General features: G+C 44.5%; 1 protein-coding gene across 1 annotated transcript in view; it reads left to right on the top strand.

The window, feature by feature from the left end:
- ptprr (protein tyrosine phosphatase receptor type R) overlaps positions 1 to 16,504 on the top strand; it is a 60,478-nt gene extending 43,974 nt beyond the window's left edge. The window contains exons 13-16 of the mRNA XM_041977335.1: positions 4,845 to 4,955; positions 5,041 to 5,195; positions 5,270 to 5,383; positions 16,033 to 16,504. Of these exons, the coding sequence (XP_041833269.1) occupies positions 4,845 to 4,955; positions 5,041 to 5,195; positions 5,270 to 5,383; positions 16,033 to 16,126 (474 nt within the window). The 3' untranslated portion in view covers positions 16,127 to 16,504. The remainder of the gene's footprint in view (positions 1 to 4,844; positions 4,956 to 5,040; positions 5,196 to 5,269; positions 5,384 to 16,032) is intronic.
- Positions 16,505 to 18,803: the final 2,299 nt, after the last annotated feature.

Raw genomic sequence — 18,803 nt, 5'->3', positions numbered from 1 at the left:
AGAGCTGGTCGCTCTTCTGGAGCCCCTTTGTCCTGTCTATATAGGCTCATAGAGCGCAGACAGGACACAGTTTACGAAGCCACTGCTCCTCGGGTGAAGAGAAAGGCGGCGGAGAGAGATTGACAAAAGGACGATGGGCGAGCATGAACCCACCACCTTGGGCACAAACGCCGGGTTAGGCTTGAGTGACACCCTCACATCTCCCAGAGCAAACTGAGTGCACGAAGGATGCACTAAGAGGGCATGTATATCACTGACAAGCTTCACAGAACAGCAACACTGTCTTCAAAGACAAGTGTTTGAGGTCAGCATCTTCTAGTGGTTCAAAAGGGGGGCCAGATAGACCCTCCAACACCACCACTAAGTCCCACGGGGGCACCAGGGGCCATGAAACAGGGAGAAGCCTGGGTGCCCCCCTCATGAAACAGCAGACCAGCAGATCCTGGCAAGACGATTTTCCCTCAAAGCCAACATGGCACGCAGAAATAGCCCCCCAAGGACACGTTAACAGTGGAAAAGGCCCAGCGTTTGTCAGTTAGCTTCTGCAGGAGTGAGAAAATCACAGCCACCGAGCACTGAAAAGAGGTGTGCCCCCTTGTATGCTACCACTCCTCAAACACCCTCCACTTACAGTCATAAAGAGACCTAGTGGAGGATGCTCTCGCACTCTGAATAGTGTTAATCACACTTTGAGGAAGCCCCACTGTGTTCAAATTAAACCACTCATGGGCCAGGCCCATAGTGCCATGCGTTCGGGCTGTGTTGGAACACTGTTCCCCTGCCTGTGACAAGATATCCCGGCGAAGCGGAAGCTGCCATAGCTGTCTATACAGAAGCTAATATATCTCCCCCAGCCAATGCATTGCAGGCTAGTAAGGAGCAATCGGAATCAGTCTGTGCGAGAGCAGATCCGCCCCCTGGTTTTGAGAACCTGGGACACGCGTCGCCCTCAGAGATAGGAAACGCTTGCTGCTCCAAATAATCAGCCTGCGTGCCATTGTGTGTAACCGGCGGGAGCGCAGTCCCCCTTGGCGGTTGATATAAGCCACCGTCGTGGTGTTGTCTGTTGTCACCAAAACGTGATGACCACTGAGATAAGGGAGAAAGCAATTCAGTGAGAAAAACACCACTAAGAGCTCCAGGTTATTTATGAGAGATTGCTGGAGACTCCGGCTCCAAACACCTCTCACACACCGGCCCACGTGAATCTCGCCCCAGCCTAACAGGCTGGTGTCGATCGTGACCTCTTTCCGCAATAGTATGGTGCTTATAATCACCCCTGTGACAGAAAAACCGGAAGTAGCCAGCAGCAGAGCGCCGTTAGGCACTCCGCCGTAATGGTAACCCGCCATGGCGCCATGTCCTGTCGATAGTCGAATTACTAGAATAGCTGATGCCATCAACCCCAGTAACCGCAAGGGAAAGGGAGAGTTTTGTTCAGATGTAAATGGGCGAGACAAGCCCTGAAGGTGCTGTACTTTCCGCCGACAGGCAGGCGGCACATAACACCGCATCCAGAGCTAACCCCAGAAACACAGTTCCTTGTACTGGAGACAACATGCTCTTCCTGGCATTTATGATAAATCCCAGATGGACAAGGTGATATATGAGCTCGCTCATTTGTGACGCTGCCTCCTGCTTGGACCATGTCAAAAGGAGCCAGTCGTCCAAATAAGTAGCCAGATGGAAACCCTGTCGTCTTAGCGGAGCTATCGCTGCCTCGGTGCGCTGCACAAACACTCTCAGGCTCAGAGACAGACCAAAAGGGAGCACGGTGTACTCGTAAGGCAAACCTCAGATATTTCCTGTGTGGGGGATAAACTGGAATGTGAAAACATGCATCTTGCAGGCAGACAAAGGCGAACGAGTTGTCCAGACCAGAAGCAGCAGAGATGCGTGCGTGAGCATCCGGAACTTGTATTTTCTGAGGTATTTGTTTAGAGCCCGTAGATCCAGGATAGGGCGAATCCCAGTCCCTCCCCGTTTGGGGACCTGGAAATACCTGAAATAAAACCCGCTCTGGCTCTGGTCGGGGGGCACTATGCGTATCGCTCTTTTGTTTAGCAGTGAGAAAATTTCCTCTAGCAAAACGTGAGCGGATTCTCCTCGGGCCTGTCAATAGATTATTCCTACAGAAGTGAGGGGGAATCGTGGCAAACTGGAGTCTGTATCCCTGTGAAATTGTTCTCTGGACCCAAGTTGAAGGCAGGAACACAGCCCACTGCTCTTTCCTCAGGGACAGCAGGCTGACAGCCTCGACTGTGAGTGCTGCAGCCCCTGCCTCTGAAACTGATGTTAGGGAGCCATCTGGCGGCAGAGCAGGGTTGTGACAGGTTGTCAAAACTGCGTATTTGCGGCATGCCGGTGACATGGCAGCACTGACGTCTTGCCTCTCACGAAAAAGGGTTAGCTATTGCGTGAGGTTCCACCATCCCCTTTATTGGTTTTATGTTCAATTTTCTGTGCCCTCGACCTCGAGTTTTATTTTTATTCTTGAACATAAGTGTGTGCTTTTGCGACCAACATCTGTGCCTGCAACAAAGTCCTCAATCCCTCTGGTTGGGGAAGAAACCAAACGTGGAAGCACACACAGAACCGGCAAGGCTGGTGAACAGGGAACATCCAGCTGTTCCATTGCTAGAAGAACAGGGTCGTCAGGCTGCCCTCTTTTTCTTCCTGCTGAATGGTGGCCTACACAGGTTGTCCTGGTGGGGCTGCTGTTGGTATCTGAGCTTTTCTGGGCCAGCCAGACCTGACCTGACCTTTCATTTTCAGAATATAGTTGCATTTTTTACTCATAAATAAAATGAATAATAAATAATACAAACTGCATTTTCATGTCCTTTACGTTTTCTTTTTAGTTGTGTCATAAAAATAGCAGTTTTGATGATCTATTATTAATTTTATTTATGAGTCAAATAATGCAGCTATATTCTGAAAATGAAAAAGCATTTCTGTTAATCCATTTTAAATTAAAATAAGGTATAGAATCGCTTCCATAGTAGAGGAGGCCACGAATCAGACTGAGCGAAAGTCGGCCGTGGGATCTGCAGAGGAGGACGCTCTTCTTTCCCGGGAAGGCAAAGCTGCAGAGCTTCATCCTCTTTCTTCCCGGCCTCACACTTCTGCTGCATCGAAGTCAATGGGGTGCCAAAAATGCCGTCTGGAATGATTGGCATGTCCAGAATATACTCATTCTCTCTTTCTGATAGGTTTGTCAGGTTGAGCCATCTGGCCCGTTTCCTGTAACACCATTATCCCCATAGATTTTCCCGTGGCCTGGACTGCACATCGCTGAAAGCGGAGGTAGATGTCCGTTATCACACTGATCTCTTCCCACACAGCCGGCTCGGGCTTCGTTGCCATATCTTCGCAGAGCTCTGCTTGATAGGCGAAGAGCATGGAGCTGGCGTTGAGCGCCTTGACAGCTGGCAGGCAGACTGCAGACGGTCAGCTTTTGATGGCAGAGTGGGGCTCCTGGAAGACGCAGTTGACAGTAGCAGATGCAGGTGGGCTACAACAAGTGGTTCCATTGGAGGATTCTTTCCACTGAAGGGGTGGCCCTTCCATGAGACCGAAAACCCCATCCGGGAAAACAGGGAGTAGCTGTTTTGCTGCTCTCGTATCCTGAAAAATATCTTCCCTTCATAATGTGACCAGGAGGTTTCTGTCACGACAGCAGGCCAAGAGATAATCAGCCTGGATGCAATTCATTTGCACACTGCCTGCAAATCCAAGCTTTGAGTAGGAAAAGCTGGTGTGCTCTCCTGTTCTTCCCGCGGAGCAGAAACAGCTTCAGACTGTGCAGCCGAAGCGGGCGGGAGGAAGACGTCATTGTCATATTTGTCCTCTTCAGATATGAGAAGCTCAGAGATGTCCTCTTCTTCCTCATAGTCGAGATCGAGGACGTCATCCTCATGTGGGACCACCGATGCCATGTCCAGCTTGGAACCCCAGCTGGTCGACAGCCCTGCAGTGGACAAGTAGCCTCTTCATGGTGAAACAGGAGCAATGCCTACAAAAACCAGGGGCTTGTATTGCCGCCTGGGCGTGTCTCAGTGGGGTAGGAGAGATCTGTCTATGGACAGTTAAGCAAGCTAGCGTGAGAATGAGATATGCTCCGAACGAAGCAAGAAGAGGTTTTTGAATGATGCTGCGTTGTAGCGCTGGCTACTTAAAGGTAGGGTGATGTGAGCGTCACGTTCACCGTCCAATCAGGATTGGTGTAATGAGATAGGTGCTTCTGAGGAACACGCAGTGGGGCGTATCCCATAGTGAGACATCAAAACAAATGCTATGAATGAGAACTATTTTAATTGCAATTTTCCACTATAAGACCCTCACTATAAGACCCTCACTAAAACCCCATAAATGAGTGGTGTGGGTAGCCTCAGGAAGGCAGTGGTTAGAGCGCATCCCTCTGGCCACAGAGGGAGAAATATGGTGACAACCTGGAGATCCTCTGTCCCTCTTTGATCCTATAAGTCTCAGACTTTTATGAATGGTGCTTTTGGACTGAATCATGGACCAATCAATGCATTTTAACCTTATTTCCAGCCCTAATTTGTCCCTGTCCCATATTTTTTATTGTGTTGTGAGTCTATTAACAAATGAAGTTGAGACAGAAGATGAAATAACTTAATAAATTAATAAAAATGTTTAACTTTTAACGCTGTTGGAACTTTGTCTGATTTGGGGTTGTAACAGAGAAGAATGAAAAGAGCTGTTATAGAGTTGTGATGAATCAGTAAATAAATGACACCAGAAGCTGCTTTGAATGCAGGAAGTCTTTCTCATGGTTTATGTGGTCTGTGATGTGCTGAACTTGTTGTCTGTCTATGCAGAAGTGTGTCCTGTATTGGCCGGAGAAGAGGGGGATCTATGGGAAGGTTGAGGTGTTGGTCAACAGCATCAGAGAGTGTGAACACTACACCACCCGCAGTCTCACACTTAAGGTACACACTCCTTTCTGCTCCATCACTGAGGTATTAATAATCATGTGAGTCCAGGGTCTGGGACTAATGTCTTCTGTGCATGCAGTGTGGGAATCAAACCCGTACGCTGCAGCATTACTGGTACACATCGTGGCCTGACCACAAAACCCCCGACTCTGCACTGCCGCTGTTGCAGCTGATGGCCGACGCTGAGACGGACAGACGTGCTGCTGCGGTTGGACCAGTTATAGTCCACTGCAGGTACTGGTGGACAGGCTGACTGTTATATGTCCAAGTCTGAAATGACTCCATTACCCACGTATCTTTGCTTGCAGTGCTGGGATTGGCCGGACGGGGTGTTTCATCGCTACAACGATAGGCTGCCGGCAGCTGCAAGTGGAGGGTGTGGTAGATGTCCTGAGCATCATCTGCCAGCTCCGAGCTGACAGGTATATATCTGCAGGTTAAAGGGGTAATTTTTCTGTAAAACCTCCAGTTAGGAACCTCGGCCTGGTCACTGGATGCTCATGTTAAATCTCTGCTGAGTCCCAATGTGTCTGGCTCTAAGCTGCTTTTATTTCATCACATCTAGATTTGAGTAAAAATACCTGGTTCCTCTGCAAGTTGAACGCTGCTTGTGATGCCTTTAGGTCAAAGACTGTAGTCAGCTCATATTGTAAATAATTTACATAAAAAGGAGTTCGTAGTTAATAATTAGTAAATGTAATTTCATGCTAAAAACAGTTAAAATGTTCGGGGTTTTGAAATCTTATCCGTGTGAGACATCTGAATCACAATGATCTTTGTCATATTGTACGGGTAACTACGCGAGCGAGTGAGCACTCTTATCATTGAATCTTTGGAACAGTTTTTTCTCGGTAATGTTGTGAAGTGCTTTGGCAGAAACAAGTGAGGAAACGGCTCATAAATACGCTAAATGTACCCTTACACACTCGTGCCTTGGGAAACCTTCGTCTTTGTGACGATAAATGTGTTCAGAAAACACTTGTATATGTGTTTGAGGTATTTTGGTTGTTTAAAAGATGCCAGTGTAATGCACAACGTGATATGGCACACGATTGTTTAGGCTAGGCTAACCAACTTAAGTATGATATTAAGAAGTGTCTTTCAGAAATGTGATTTGTTTTTCCCTGTCTGTATGTTTTAGTTACAAAAACCACAAGCAATATAAAAGAACATAAAAGATCTTCGATGAGATCAAGAAAAGCAAGCCTTGTGTGAAGAGCTTTTTTTTTTACTTTTTTTGCTTTGTTCACTGGCTGTCTAGCTTCACATAGCCACGTGTTGTGAGGACAGCACACTGCTGCATCATCAAAGTATCCTCATGCCGTCCCGTTGTTACCTCAGCTCCTGTCCACTTTTAACATATAGAGCTTTACATGGTCAAGCAGAAAAGTTCTTCAACCATACGTCCCCTGCAGGTCTCAGAGGTCAAGTGATCAGGGTCAGCTGGTTTTGCAGCAAACAGTATTAAAAACTAATAGTTACAGAGCCTTTGCTGCAGGTTTTACATGAGTCCTGCAAGTTTTTAGAGGAGTCCTGCAAGTTTTAGATGGACCCTGCAGGTTTTAGACAAGCTCTGCTGGATTTAGACAGACCCTGTTGGATTTAGCTGAGTTCTGCAGGTTTTAGCTGAGTTCTGCAGGTTTAAGATGAGTTCTGCACTTTTTAGACGAGTCCTGTACGTTGTAGACGAGTCCTGCGGGTTGTAGATGGGTCCTGCGGGATTTTGACGGATCCTGCGGGATTTAGACGATTTCCGCAGGATTTCGACAAGTCCTGCAGGTTTGAGACGAGTTCTGCAGGATTTAGACAAGTTCTGCAGAGTTCTGCAGATTTGAGACAAGTCTTGAAGGTTTGGGACAAGTCCTACAGGTTTTAGATGAGTTCTGTCCTTAATGAGTCCTGGCTCATTAAGTTCTTGTGCAGAACTGTTAAAGAACCATTTAATTTGAATCAGATGTTTGAGAAACTTAAACCAGCAGGACAGGTTCAGGAGGTCTGGAAATGGGGATTCCTCATCCTTTGTAGAATAGAATAGAATAGAAATACTTTATTAATCCCTTCGGAGAGTCCTCAGGGAAATTTGGGTTGGTGTTTTTGTCTTGTTGTTGTTGTACATGCAGGTTGTCTTTCTCTGACTTTGTATACTTTTTTAGTCATTTTACACCTTTTAGTTGAATCGATGTTGTTTTCTTTTGAATTCTGGTCAGAGTTAAATTTACAGGAATTATTTTTCAAGTGACTCTTGAAAATGAAACTGGATTCCGTTAAATTATAAACATGTTGGTGAAAGTGAGATAAATAAAAGTCCACTGAGATGAAATATTGGTGTTTTTAAATGAAGAGTTCATCATGTGTGGATGTTGTATCTTCCTCTAACACCATTCATCCAAATCAAACAGGATCACAACTCTTTTCCATGAATATTGAACTCATACTGCGTTCCTGCAAATTATTCTCTGATTGACATCACAGCGAGAATATATCCCCAGTCCAACCCGACCTTATTCACCATCATATACCAGTACTCGTCACCAATAGGCATTACAAACACCCTAAGTCACATATCTCTATCATTCGATGTCTCCGTCCCATTCCCATAGCCCCTACAATTTCCAGATCTGTTACTCAACAAAAGAACTCACTTATGACTTTTAACATGGCACTTCTAAATGTCCACTCTCTTTTAAACAAATCTTTTATAATTAATGATCTTATTTCAGATAATAAAATTGACTGTCTCTTTTTAACTGAAAACTGGCTTGATGCTGATGCTCCACTGAGGCTTCTCCCCCAAATTTAAATTTTTTATTTTAAGTCAGGGGAGGCAAAAGAGGGACTGCATCAATTGCTCGAGGATCAATTTTAGCAAAAATATTGTTGATAATTACTCATTAGATTAGATTAGATTAGATTAGACTTTATTATCTCACAGTGGAGAAATTCACTTGTTACAGCAGCTCTTGTTATAGAATAAAGTGCAGAAAGACAGAATAAGGTGAACATGCATCACAGCAAGAAGGTGCAATATAAATTATTTACAAGAAAAAGTCTAAGAAAAGCCAAAAATATGTACCATTATAAATATAAAAGATATATATATATATATATATGTATATACTATATATATATATAAAATATAACAACAACTTCACAGACTATATACATATTTACATGGTGATGGTGGGATATGAAGAATATGATGACATTGATAATGGGGGGTATTGCACAGTAAAATATAAATAAATATTACACAGTTTTATGACTATACAGATAAGTTGTACAGTCTGACAGCAGTGGGAATGAAGGACCTGCGGTAGCGCTCCTGCCTACACTGAGGGTGTCTTAGTCTGCTGCTGAAGGAGCTGCTCAGCCCCTCCACAGTCTGGTGCAGCGGGTGAGAGGTGTTGTCCATGATGGATGTGAGCTTGGCCAACATCCTCCTCTCACCCACCTCCTCCACAGAGTCCAGCGGGCAGCCCAGGACAGAGCTGGCCCTCCTGACCAGCTTGTTCAGTCTCTTCCTGTCCCGGTCAGTGCTGCTCGCTCCCCAGCAGACAACATAAAATGTCCTTAGCAGAGGCCTGCATACTCCAAAGGACCTCAGTCTCCTCAGGAGGTGGAGGCGACTCTGGCCCTTCTTGTACAGGCCGTCTGTGTGGTGTGACCAGTCCAGTTTATTGTTGAGGTGAACACCCAGGTACTTGAAACTGTCCACCAGGTCAATGTCCTTCCCCTGGATGTTCACTGGTGTGTGGGGTAGTGTCCTGCTCTCAATCACCATCTCCATGGTCTTACTGGTGTTTAAGCACAGGTGGTTGCGCTCACACCAGTCCACAAAGTCCATGATGACTGACCGGTACTCCAGCTCGTTCCCCTCAGACACACAGCCCACAATGGCTGAGTCGTCAGAGAACTTCTGGAGATGACAGCTGCTGGTGTTGTAGGTGAAGTCCGAGGTGTAGAGGGTGAAGAGGAACGGTGAGAGCACTGTTCCCTGAGGGGCCCCTGTGGTGCAGACTACCACCTCAGACACACAGTTCTGCAGACGCACGTACTGTGGCCAGTTGGTGAGGTAGTCAATGGTCCACGCAGCTAACTTTCCATCCACTCCAGCTCCTTCCAGCTTCCCCCGCAGCAGCGCCGGCTGGATGGTGTTGAACGCACTGGAGAAGTCAAAAAACATGACTCTCACAACGCTCCCAGCGGTCTCCAGGTGAGCCAGCGCCCTGTGCAGTAGGTAGATGACAGCATCATCCACCCCGATGTTTGGCCTGTAGGCAAACTGCAGCGGGTCCATCGCGGTGCACACCACGGAGTGGAGGTGACCGAGGATGAGCCTCTCCATGGTCTTCATCAGGTGGGAGGTCAAGGCGACGGGTCTGTAATGGTTCGGTTCCTTCGCGTGTGATATCTTAGGAACTGGAACCACACAGGAGGTCTTCCACAGGACAGGGACCATCTCCAGGCTGAGGCTCAGGTTAAAGATGTACCTGAGCACCTCACAGAGCTGGTCTGCACAGGTCCTGAGCAGCCTGGGGCTGATGCCATTCGGTTCCTGCAGCTTTCCTGTTCTTCAGCCGCCTCAGTTCTCTCCTCACCTGGGCCGATGTAAGGGAGAGGGGGGAGGTGGAGGGCAGTGGGGGGCTGGTGGTGGAGTCCATTGGTGTGGAGTGGAGATGGGGGGTAGGTGAAAGTGGAGGTGAAGATGAAGGTGGTCGGGGGAAGGGGATGGTTGACGCTGGACTGGGGATCCACTTGCCCGACACCACTTGCAGGTGGATCACAGACTTCCTGTCGGACAGGAAGCAGCGCGTGAGACTGGGAAGCCACACTTCGGACTCCAGGACGATCAGCACCGGCTCCCCGCAAGGCTGTGTTCTTTCTCCCCTGCTCTTCTCTCTGTACACGAACAGTTGCACCTCCAGTCACCAGTCTGTCAAGCTCCTGAAGTTTGCAGATGACACCACCCTCATTGGACTCATCTCTGGTGGGGATGAGTCTGCTTATAGATGGGAGATTGACCGTCTGATGGCTTGGTGCAGCGAGAACAGCCTGGAGCTCAATGCTTCCAAAACAGTAGAGATGATTACGGACTTCAGGAAGAGCACAGCCCCCCCCTCCCCTGTCATCCTGCGTGGCTCCCCAGTGGACACTGTGGAGTCCTTCCGCTTCCTGGGCACCATCATCTCCCAGGACCTCAGATGGGAGCTGAACATCAGCTCCCTCATCAAGAAGGCTCAGCAGAGGATGTACTTCCTGAGGCAGCTGAAGAAGTTCAATCTACCACGGACAATGCTGGTCCACTTCTACACTGCCATCGTGGAGTCCATCCTCACCTCCTCCATCACCGTCTGGTACGCTGCTTCCTCTGCCAAGGACAGGTGCAGACTGCAGCGTATCATACGTTCTGCAGAAAAGGTGATTGGCTGCAGCCTTCCTTCTCTCCCAGAACTCTACTCCTCCAGAACCCTGAGGAGAGCAGGGAGGATAGCAGCTGACCCCTCCCACCCTGGACACCATCTGTTTGATCCTCTCCCCTCTGGCCGGAGGCTGCGGTCTATCAGAACCAGAACCTCCCGCCACAAAAACAGTTTCTTCCCCTCTGCCATCAGGCTTTGGAACTCACCTAAAGACTTACCTGACTGACAACGCATTAACACACTCCCCCTTCATTGGTCACTTCAATTTGTACATTTTTATTTTTATACTACAGACTGCACATTTCATTTAATGTAAATACACTACTTTACTCTTATTTATTTTTATGTACATAATTTTTATTTCCACTCTTATATAGTTTTTCAGTCTTAATGTTATATGTTCAGTTGGCTTGTTCATATCTTTATGGTTCATATTTATCTATTTATATGTAGGCACCGTCAAATCACAACAAATTCCTTGTAATGAAAGTTACTTGGCAATAAATCTGATTCTGATTCTGATTCTGATGTGTGAAGAGGAGGGAGGGGGGGCAGAGAGAGTGGGGTTAGAATCAAATCTGTTAAAAAACAGATTTAAATCATTGGCCCAGCGCTGGTCTCCATCAGCTGTCCCTCTGGCACCGCTCTGTCCAAATCCAGAGATCTCCTTCAGCCCTCTCCACACGTCCCGCGTGTTATTCTGCTCCAGCCGCTCCTCCAGCTTCTTCCTGTAGCTGTCCTTGGCCCGCCTGATCTTTTACTGAACTCTCCTCTGCTCCTCTCTGTCCCTTGAAATGAAAGCCCTCTTCTTCTGGTTCAGCAGGACTTTAAGCTCAGGGGTCACCCAGGGTTTGTTGTTGGAGAAACACCGCACCCTCCGGGTTGGCACAGTGTTCTCCACACAGAAGTTGATGTAGTCCGTGATGCAGTGGGTCAGGCCATAAATGTCCTCTCCATGAGAGCTGCAGAGTGTCTCCCATGATCATTTGAATATCATGCGTTTGTTTTTAGCAACCCACCTATTTTATCTGTGACTGTTTATAGACCACCCAAACCTCCCTCCTGCTTTATACAAGAAGTTTCTGACTTTTTAACTGTAATACACTCAAAATACAGAAAAATTTTAATAACTGGTGATTTTAACCTACACATTAACAACAGATCTGATCCTCTTGCAGAGGAGTTTTTAAATATTTTAAACTGTCTAGATTTCAAACACCATGTCACACAGCCTACTTACAACAGAGGACACATCCTGGACCTGGTCATAACGTACAGTCTGTCCACTGGTGTGTCCTCTGTTGTTGACCTGGCTGTGTCAGACCACTGCTGTGTGTTTTTTAACATCACCACTTTTAGCCAACAGGAGGCCTCATTAAGAACTGTGAGGAAACGATATATTACTTCTGTAATTGTGGCTGCAAATTTTATTAAAATTTCAAACCAAACTCCTGCTCAGATTTTACCTGCATCGTGTGATTTTATTGTGGAACATTTTAACAACAAACTTAAGTCAGCTATCGATGCTATAGCTCCTCTCAAAGCTAAAATAATAAAATCCAAACCCACACCACTGTGGAGGAATGAGCAAATCAAAGAACTCAAAAGACATTGCAGGAGAGCAGAAAGGAAATGGAGGAAAACAAAATTAATCATTTATTTAGAATTTTTTAAGGAACAACTGAAAACTTACAATAAATCAGTTAAACAAGCCAGAACCCTTCATTTTTCCAATCTTATTACAGAAAACAAGAATGACCCCAAATTTCTTTCTAAAAAAATAGATCTTTTAAGTTTTAATAAGTCTTCCATGCGTTCATCAGATGCTGCATGCGAGGACTTTGCATGCCACTTCAGAAGTAAAATCAATGGCATTAGATACAGTCTTTCATCTCAACAACATTTGATTTAAACAGACCTGAAGCTTTGCTTTTACCTCAGGAAACACTGGAGAGTTTTGTCCTGGTTGATGCAAATGAATGAATGAATGAATGAATGAAAAATACTTTATTAATCCCAAAGGGAAATTCAATATTGTAGTAGTAGTAATTTTTTAGTAAAACAATCACATTAATTAATTAAGGGCTTTGTTCTTCAGCCTGATAGCTGCTGGAAGGAAGGATCTTCTGTATCTCTCTGTCTTGCATCGGACTTGAACAAGCCTCCCACTGAACACACTCTGTTGTTTCGTCACGGCGTTGTGTAGAGGGTGTGAAGGATCTTCCATTATCTTCGTCAGCTTGTACAGAATTCTTTTTTTGATGATCAACTCCAGCGGCTCCAGAGTTACTCCAAGCACAGAACCGGCTTTCTTGATCAGTTTGTTAATTCTTTTCAAGTCTCTGGTTCTGATGCCGCTGCCCCAGCAGATTGCTGCAAAGCTGATTGCACTTTCAACAACAGACCTGTAGAACATTTGCAACATTTTGGTGCAGACGTTAAAAGATCTCAGCTTCCTTAAGAAGTAGAGTCTGCTCTGACCTTTCTTGTAAATGTACTCAGTGTTGCTTTTCCACTCAAGTCTGTTGTCCAGCTGAACTCCAAGGTACTTGTATTCCTCCATCACCTCCACCTCCTCTCCCATGATGGAAACACTTCTATGTGTGTTCTTGTTCCTCCTGAAGTCAACAATCATCTCCTTTGTTTTCTTGGTATTCAAGATGAGATGATTGTCACCGCACCATTTCACAAACTGACCGACCAGTTCTCTGTACTCTGCTTCTTGTCCATCACTGATACACCCAACAACTGCTGAGTCATCAGAGTATTTCTGCAGATGACAGAACTCAGAGTTGTACTGGAAGTCTGAGGTGTACAGCGTGAATAGAAATGGTGAAAGTACAGTCCCTTGTGGTGTTCCAGTGCAGCTGACCACCATCTCAGACACACAACCTTTCAGTCTCACAAACTGTGGTCTGTTTGTGAGGTAGTCGTAAATCCAGGTGGTTGTGGAGGGATCCACCTGGAATTTCTGCAGCTTCTCACACAGCAGAGCAGGCTGAATCGTATTAAAAGCACTTGAGAAATCAAAGAACATGACCCTCAAAGTGCTGCCTGACTGGTCCAGATGAGAGTGGGCTCTCTGAAGCAAGTATATGATGGCATCTTCAACCCTAAGCCCATTACGGTATGCAAACTGTAATGGGTCCTGAAAGGTGTTCACCTGCTTGCTGAGGTGAGCCAGTAAGAGTCTCTCCAGGACTTTCATGACGTGAGATGTCAGGGCGACTGGTCTGTAGTCTTTTGGTTCAGCTGGTTGTGGTTTTTTAGGCACTGGAACAAGGCAGGATGTTTTCCACAGCACCGGGATTCTTCTCTGGCTCAGGCTGGTGTTGAACAGGTGCTGGAGAATCGGACATAGCTGTTTTGAGCAGGTCTTGAGAACTCTGGGACTGACACCATCTGGACCTGCAGCCTTGTTCTGGTTCAGTTTCACCAGCAAAGATGCTTGGTTGAGTTTTCTCCCAACTTAACACAACAACTTGCCTTTTAGACCCAATTCCCACATCACTTTTAAAAACATTTTATGATTTCTTTGAATGTGAGCTTTTAAACATAATATATTACTCTCTTCAGACAGATGTCTTCCCTGCTGCCATTAAAACGGCAATGGTGAGGCCCCTTCTGAAGAAGAGTAATTTAGAGATAGACAATCTTGATAACTACTGACCTGTATCCAACTTACCTTTTTTAAGTAAAATTATTGAAAAACTTGTCTTTATGCAATTACATGGGTTTTTGCATAAATATAATATTTTAGAAAAATCTGGTTTTAGGACAAACCACAGTACCAAGACGGCCCTTTTAAAAATTGTTAATGATCTTAGATCTAACTTAGACTCACAGAAACTTTCTGTCCTGGTTCTACTGGATCTTAGTTCGCCTTTGATACAGTTGATCACTAGATTTTACTAGACAGACTCAGAAGTCTGGTGGGCCTCTCATGTATTATTCTAAAATGGTTTTACTCCTATCTCACAGATCAAAAATTCTTTGCAAGTTTGGATACATGCTCTTCAAAAATCCATGAAGTCAAGTGTGGGGTTCCCCAGGGATCAATTTCAGGCCCAATACTTTTTAATTTGTACATGTTACCTCTTGGGGATGTCATCAGGAGACATGGCATTGATTTTCACAGCTATGCTGATGACACACAGCTTTACATCGCCATGTCTCCTGATGACCTGGAGCCAGTCAATGTCCTTTTAAACTGTCTTTTAGATATAAAGTCATGGATGGCAGAGAACTTCTTACAGCTCAATCAGGACAAAACTGAAGTTTTAATTATCGGTCCTGAAGACAAGAGACCATTTTTATCAAAACTACATAATTTTAATCCCTCATAGTGTGTGAGAAATCTGGGTGTTCTTTTCGACTTGGAGCTTGATTTTATTCCACACATCAGAAATGTCACAAAGACAGGATTTTATCATCTTAAAAACATCACCAGAGTCCGCCCATTTCTCTTTCTTGCCAGCATGGAGGTGCTGATCTATGCTTTTATTTCTAGTAGATAAGATTACTGTAACGCCCTGCTCTCTGGCCTTCCCAAAAACTCCCTTTCGAACCTACAGCTACTTCAGAACTCGGCGGCACGACTTCTGACGAGGACCAGAGGACGGGAACACATTCCCCCCTTCTTACAATCACTGCGTTGGTTCTCCGTGCGTTTCAGGATTGATTTCTTTTAGTAGTTTATAAATGTTTTAATGGTCTTGGGCCCTCTTATTTATCCGACTTGCTTTTAGATTATGAACCCTCGCAGACCTTGAGGTCCTCTGCCCATCTATTAGTTGTTCCAAGGGTGAGGACCAAGACATATGGTGAGGCCTCTTTCCGTTGTTACGACCCTCGTCTGTGGAACGGCCTGCCAGAGAACCTCAGGGCTGCAGAGACTGTTGATGTTTTTAAAAAGAGGCTTAAGACCTACCTTTTTAGCTTAGCTTTTAACTAAATTTTATTTGATCTTAAGCTTATTATTTTTTATTTTGTATCTTGTTATTTTATTTTCATTTAATTTTACTCAACTGTATTTATTTTATTTATTTGTATATTTATTTATTTACTTAATCTTATCTTATTGTTTCTTAAGGTTATTTAATATTTGTTTTAACTCCAGTGTTTTCCTCATGGGGATCCTCCACGCCAGGGGCTCTGCCTGCTCAGTTTGGGGGTTGTTGCTGCGGTGATTGCCCTCGTCTGGGTGGCTGGGGCCCTATACTGCAGCCTTATGGCTGTGGTGTGGGCCCCAGTCTGTCCTGATCGGGGTGGTTGTCGTGATGGCGGCCTCTGTAGGACATGGGTGGACTGGCTCCTGGTGTGGATGGATCCCCATGATACTGTTTCGTCACAGCAACATCAAGCCAGATGGTTATCACTTTTAGTGTTTTATACTACTTTTAGTACAGAGAAAGAAATCAACGAGTCATGTGCCGAATGGGGGGGGTGGGTGTATCTGCTTTGTGTGTATATATGCATGTTCCTGATATGTAGTTTCTTTTTGTTTTAATATGCATAAATTGATTTTTCATGTAAAGCACTTTGTGTTGCCCCAGCATGAAAAGTGCTTTATAAATAAAGTTTGATTGATTGAATGATTGATTGATTGATCTCCGTCACATTAACCATCTATGTCTCTGTTCACTGTTCAGAGGTGGAATGATCCAGACAGGTGAGCAGTACGAGTTTGTCCACCACGCCTTGAGCTTGTATGAAGCCCGCCTCTCAGCGGAAATGGGGCAATGAGCATTCGCCACCTCAGGAGGCTTCAGCTTTAACCTGGACATGTGCTAACCTGAAGTCTTCAGCAGGAATAATCTGGGCTTTGGGAGGTCCTGGATGAGGTCTCTGAGTTGAATAGACAACCATTTTTGGACTGTTGTGCCAGCTGAAGGAAGGAGGATAGGTAAATTTTTGCAAATGGAATGTATCCCTCTTTCTTCTCTTTTTATTCTTGAATTGTGGGCGAGAGATGGAACTCGATGGAACTCTTCTTTTCTGTTTTCCAGCCGACTGTCGGACCTGGTTTTTACCTGACAGACTCTTTTCTGTTAGAAGTAGTTTGGCTTTAACTGGAGGTTTATTGTCGAATAACTCTGAAATGTTTGTCTTAAATAGTTCCATAATGTGAGGTTTCTGTCTGACAGCTCTTGGAAAATGACTGTTAGCTGGTTTAACTACTGTTTAACCAACACCTGCAGCCCTGTTGTCACCTCGGCATGCATTATACCCCCCTCCACTAAAGTCAGGGAAATATGTGAACAGCTGGTTTTATATAACAGATAATCTGATAAATGTCACAGATATCTCAAATCTTAGTTCCGAAGATGTTTTACAAATATTCCCAAACATTCAGGTCAGTTAACGCCACTAAACAAATTTACTGTTTGGTTACTAAGGTGAGTAGAAACAGTAAACTGACACTGAAGCACCAGTTTTACTTGGGTTTATTCATATTTATTTTCCAAAACTGGCCTGCACATCCTGGCTAGAAATACGGAATCCTTTGGAAGATGTTAATTAAATGTTTGCATTTAGTTGTAAAATATAACTAAAATGGCTAAAAAGAGCTGAACATGTTGGATTTACAAAACAAACTTTAAAGATCAGCTCTGTAGCATGGATTCTGGTCATGTTTCCTCCATAAATCTGAACTCTGATTCAAATCTGCTCAGAAATCTGCTGCTCTTCTTCACCCATCTTCATGTGCGCTTCTGTTTCCTCACAAACATCAAATCCCATAGTCCTCCCATATTTATTTTTACAGAAGCTGCGAGCGGCCGTTCTCGATTATTATTATTATTTTTACTGTTATTTTGATAAGGAGGTAACGATGAGATTATGTCGACCAATTTTTTGTTCTAACGGGATCATTTATCTCGTGTCTGGTGAAAAGGAGATAATTAAGTGGGCTGAAAGTTTGTATTAATGTGTTAAACCTGATTTATTAATGAAAACAGACCCCATGACAGCTGGGGGAGGGGCTGCAGTTATGGTGTAGGTGTGTTACTTTGTGAATGAGTGATGGTAAAACTTATTTATCAGACACGTCATATTTTCAGCCTGTCAGACTTGATAGAAGTAAAATCAGATGTATTGATCAGTGATGGATGTTCCTCCATCTTACTTCAGCTTGCATCCATTGCTGGCTTGACTATACTGGTCCGGTACAGAACAGCTCTGTATGTTGTATGTCCATGTGAAGGACAGCCTCCCTCCCCGTCCCCCGAAAACCCCTCTAGAACCCAGACAGCCCTGCAGAGCTCCTTCAGAGACAGACTGCTGCACCCACAGTGTGGAAACCAGTACTGCTCCCAACAGACCACAATCACACCCATAAAGTTTATTAACGTACATACTATTTTTTAAAAATAATTCTTATATATAAACAACAAGTAAGGTTGTGGGGGGAACCTGTGTGGATTTTGCATGTTCTCCGGCTATATGTGGGTTCTCTCCCGGCTTCCTCCCACAGCCCTCAGACATAATGTTTGGCTGATTTGAGTCTGAATTCTCCCTCTGAGTCAGTCTGAGTGTTTGTCTCTGTCTTGGGTCTCTGATGGATCAGGAACAGCTAGAAAAGGCTCCGGCCCCTCCCGTTCCGGCATTTGAATAGTGAAATGATCCCATTTTCACCAGAAAACAGTGTGAAAACACACGATCAGGACTGTGCTTGGCTTACACCGTTCACAGTTTGTTCCTTCTCCAAATATTGGCATCTTTTTCCAGTCTGAGCTGAATCACCAGACCGTTTTATAATCCTCTCCATTCCTCTGGATTCTTCACCATGTTTTCTGTCCTGCTCATTAAACTCTGCAGGAAGCCTTTACCTGCAGACTCATTTACATACATAAACGGTGTGCAGATATTTCTGTTAAAGATGCAAATTACAGGCAATTCATTCTTATTTTTCCTCCACTTGCTCTTGAAAAAATGCCATTCATTTAATAAATTTATTAAAGTATTTAAAGATTATTTTGCCACACTAGAATCTTCAACTCTTCGATTAATTACATCAATTACTATTTTCTGATTGATCAATGATTCCATATTTTTCCAGGTCCTTGTAGTTTTTAGCTCCCAGCCATAAAGCATGCTGAAGTTCCTGCTGTTATTGTACAAAAAGCATTAGAGGCTGTCTTAGCCTTAGTAGTTTGTTTTACTGTTTAAAATTTGCCATAATTAGCATGCTATGGTGTTGCAATATTTAAACTAAACATCTAATACTCTGCTGCTAAGCTTGTAAAATCATTACTTTTCAACTATTAAATAAGTGCAGCTCATATAAAAAGTCTAAGAATAAGGGAAGTTTAAGTTTTAGAGCATTAATAAAATATAAAAAAATTATAAAAAATAAAACAAAATGTAAAAAAAAAAGAGGTCACGCACCCTACAACTATGTTAAAGAGGCCATATGATGTTT

This window comes from Melanotaenia boesemani, chromosome 23 (assembly GCF_017639745.1).
Source record: "Melanotaenia boesemani isolate fMelBoe1 chromosome 23, fMelBoe1.pri, whole genome shotgun sequence".
Taxonomy (NCBI): Eukaryota; Metazoa; Chordata; class Actinopteri; order Atheriniformes; family Melanotaeniidae; genus Melanotaenia; species Melanotaenia boesemani.
Note: the sequence above shows the minus strand (reverse complement) of the source record. Positions and strands in the feature narration are given on the sequence as shown.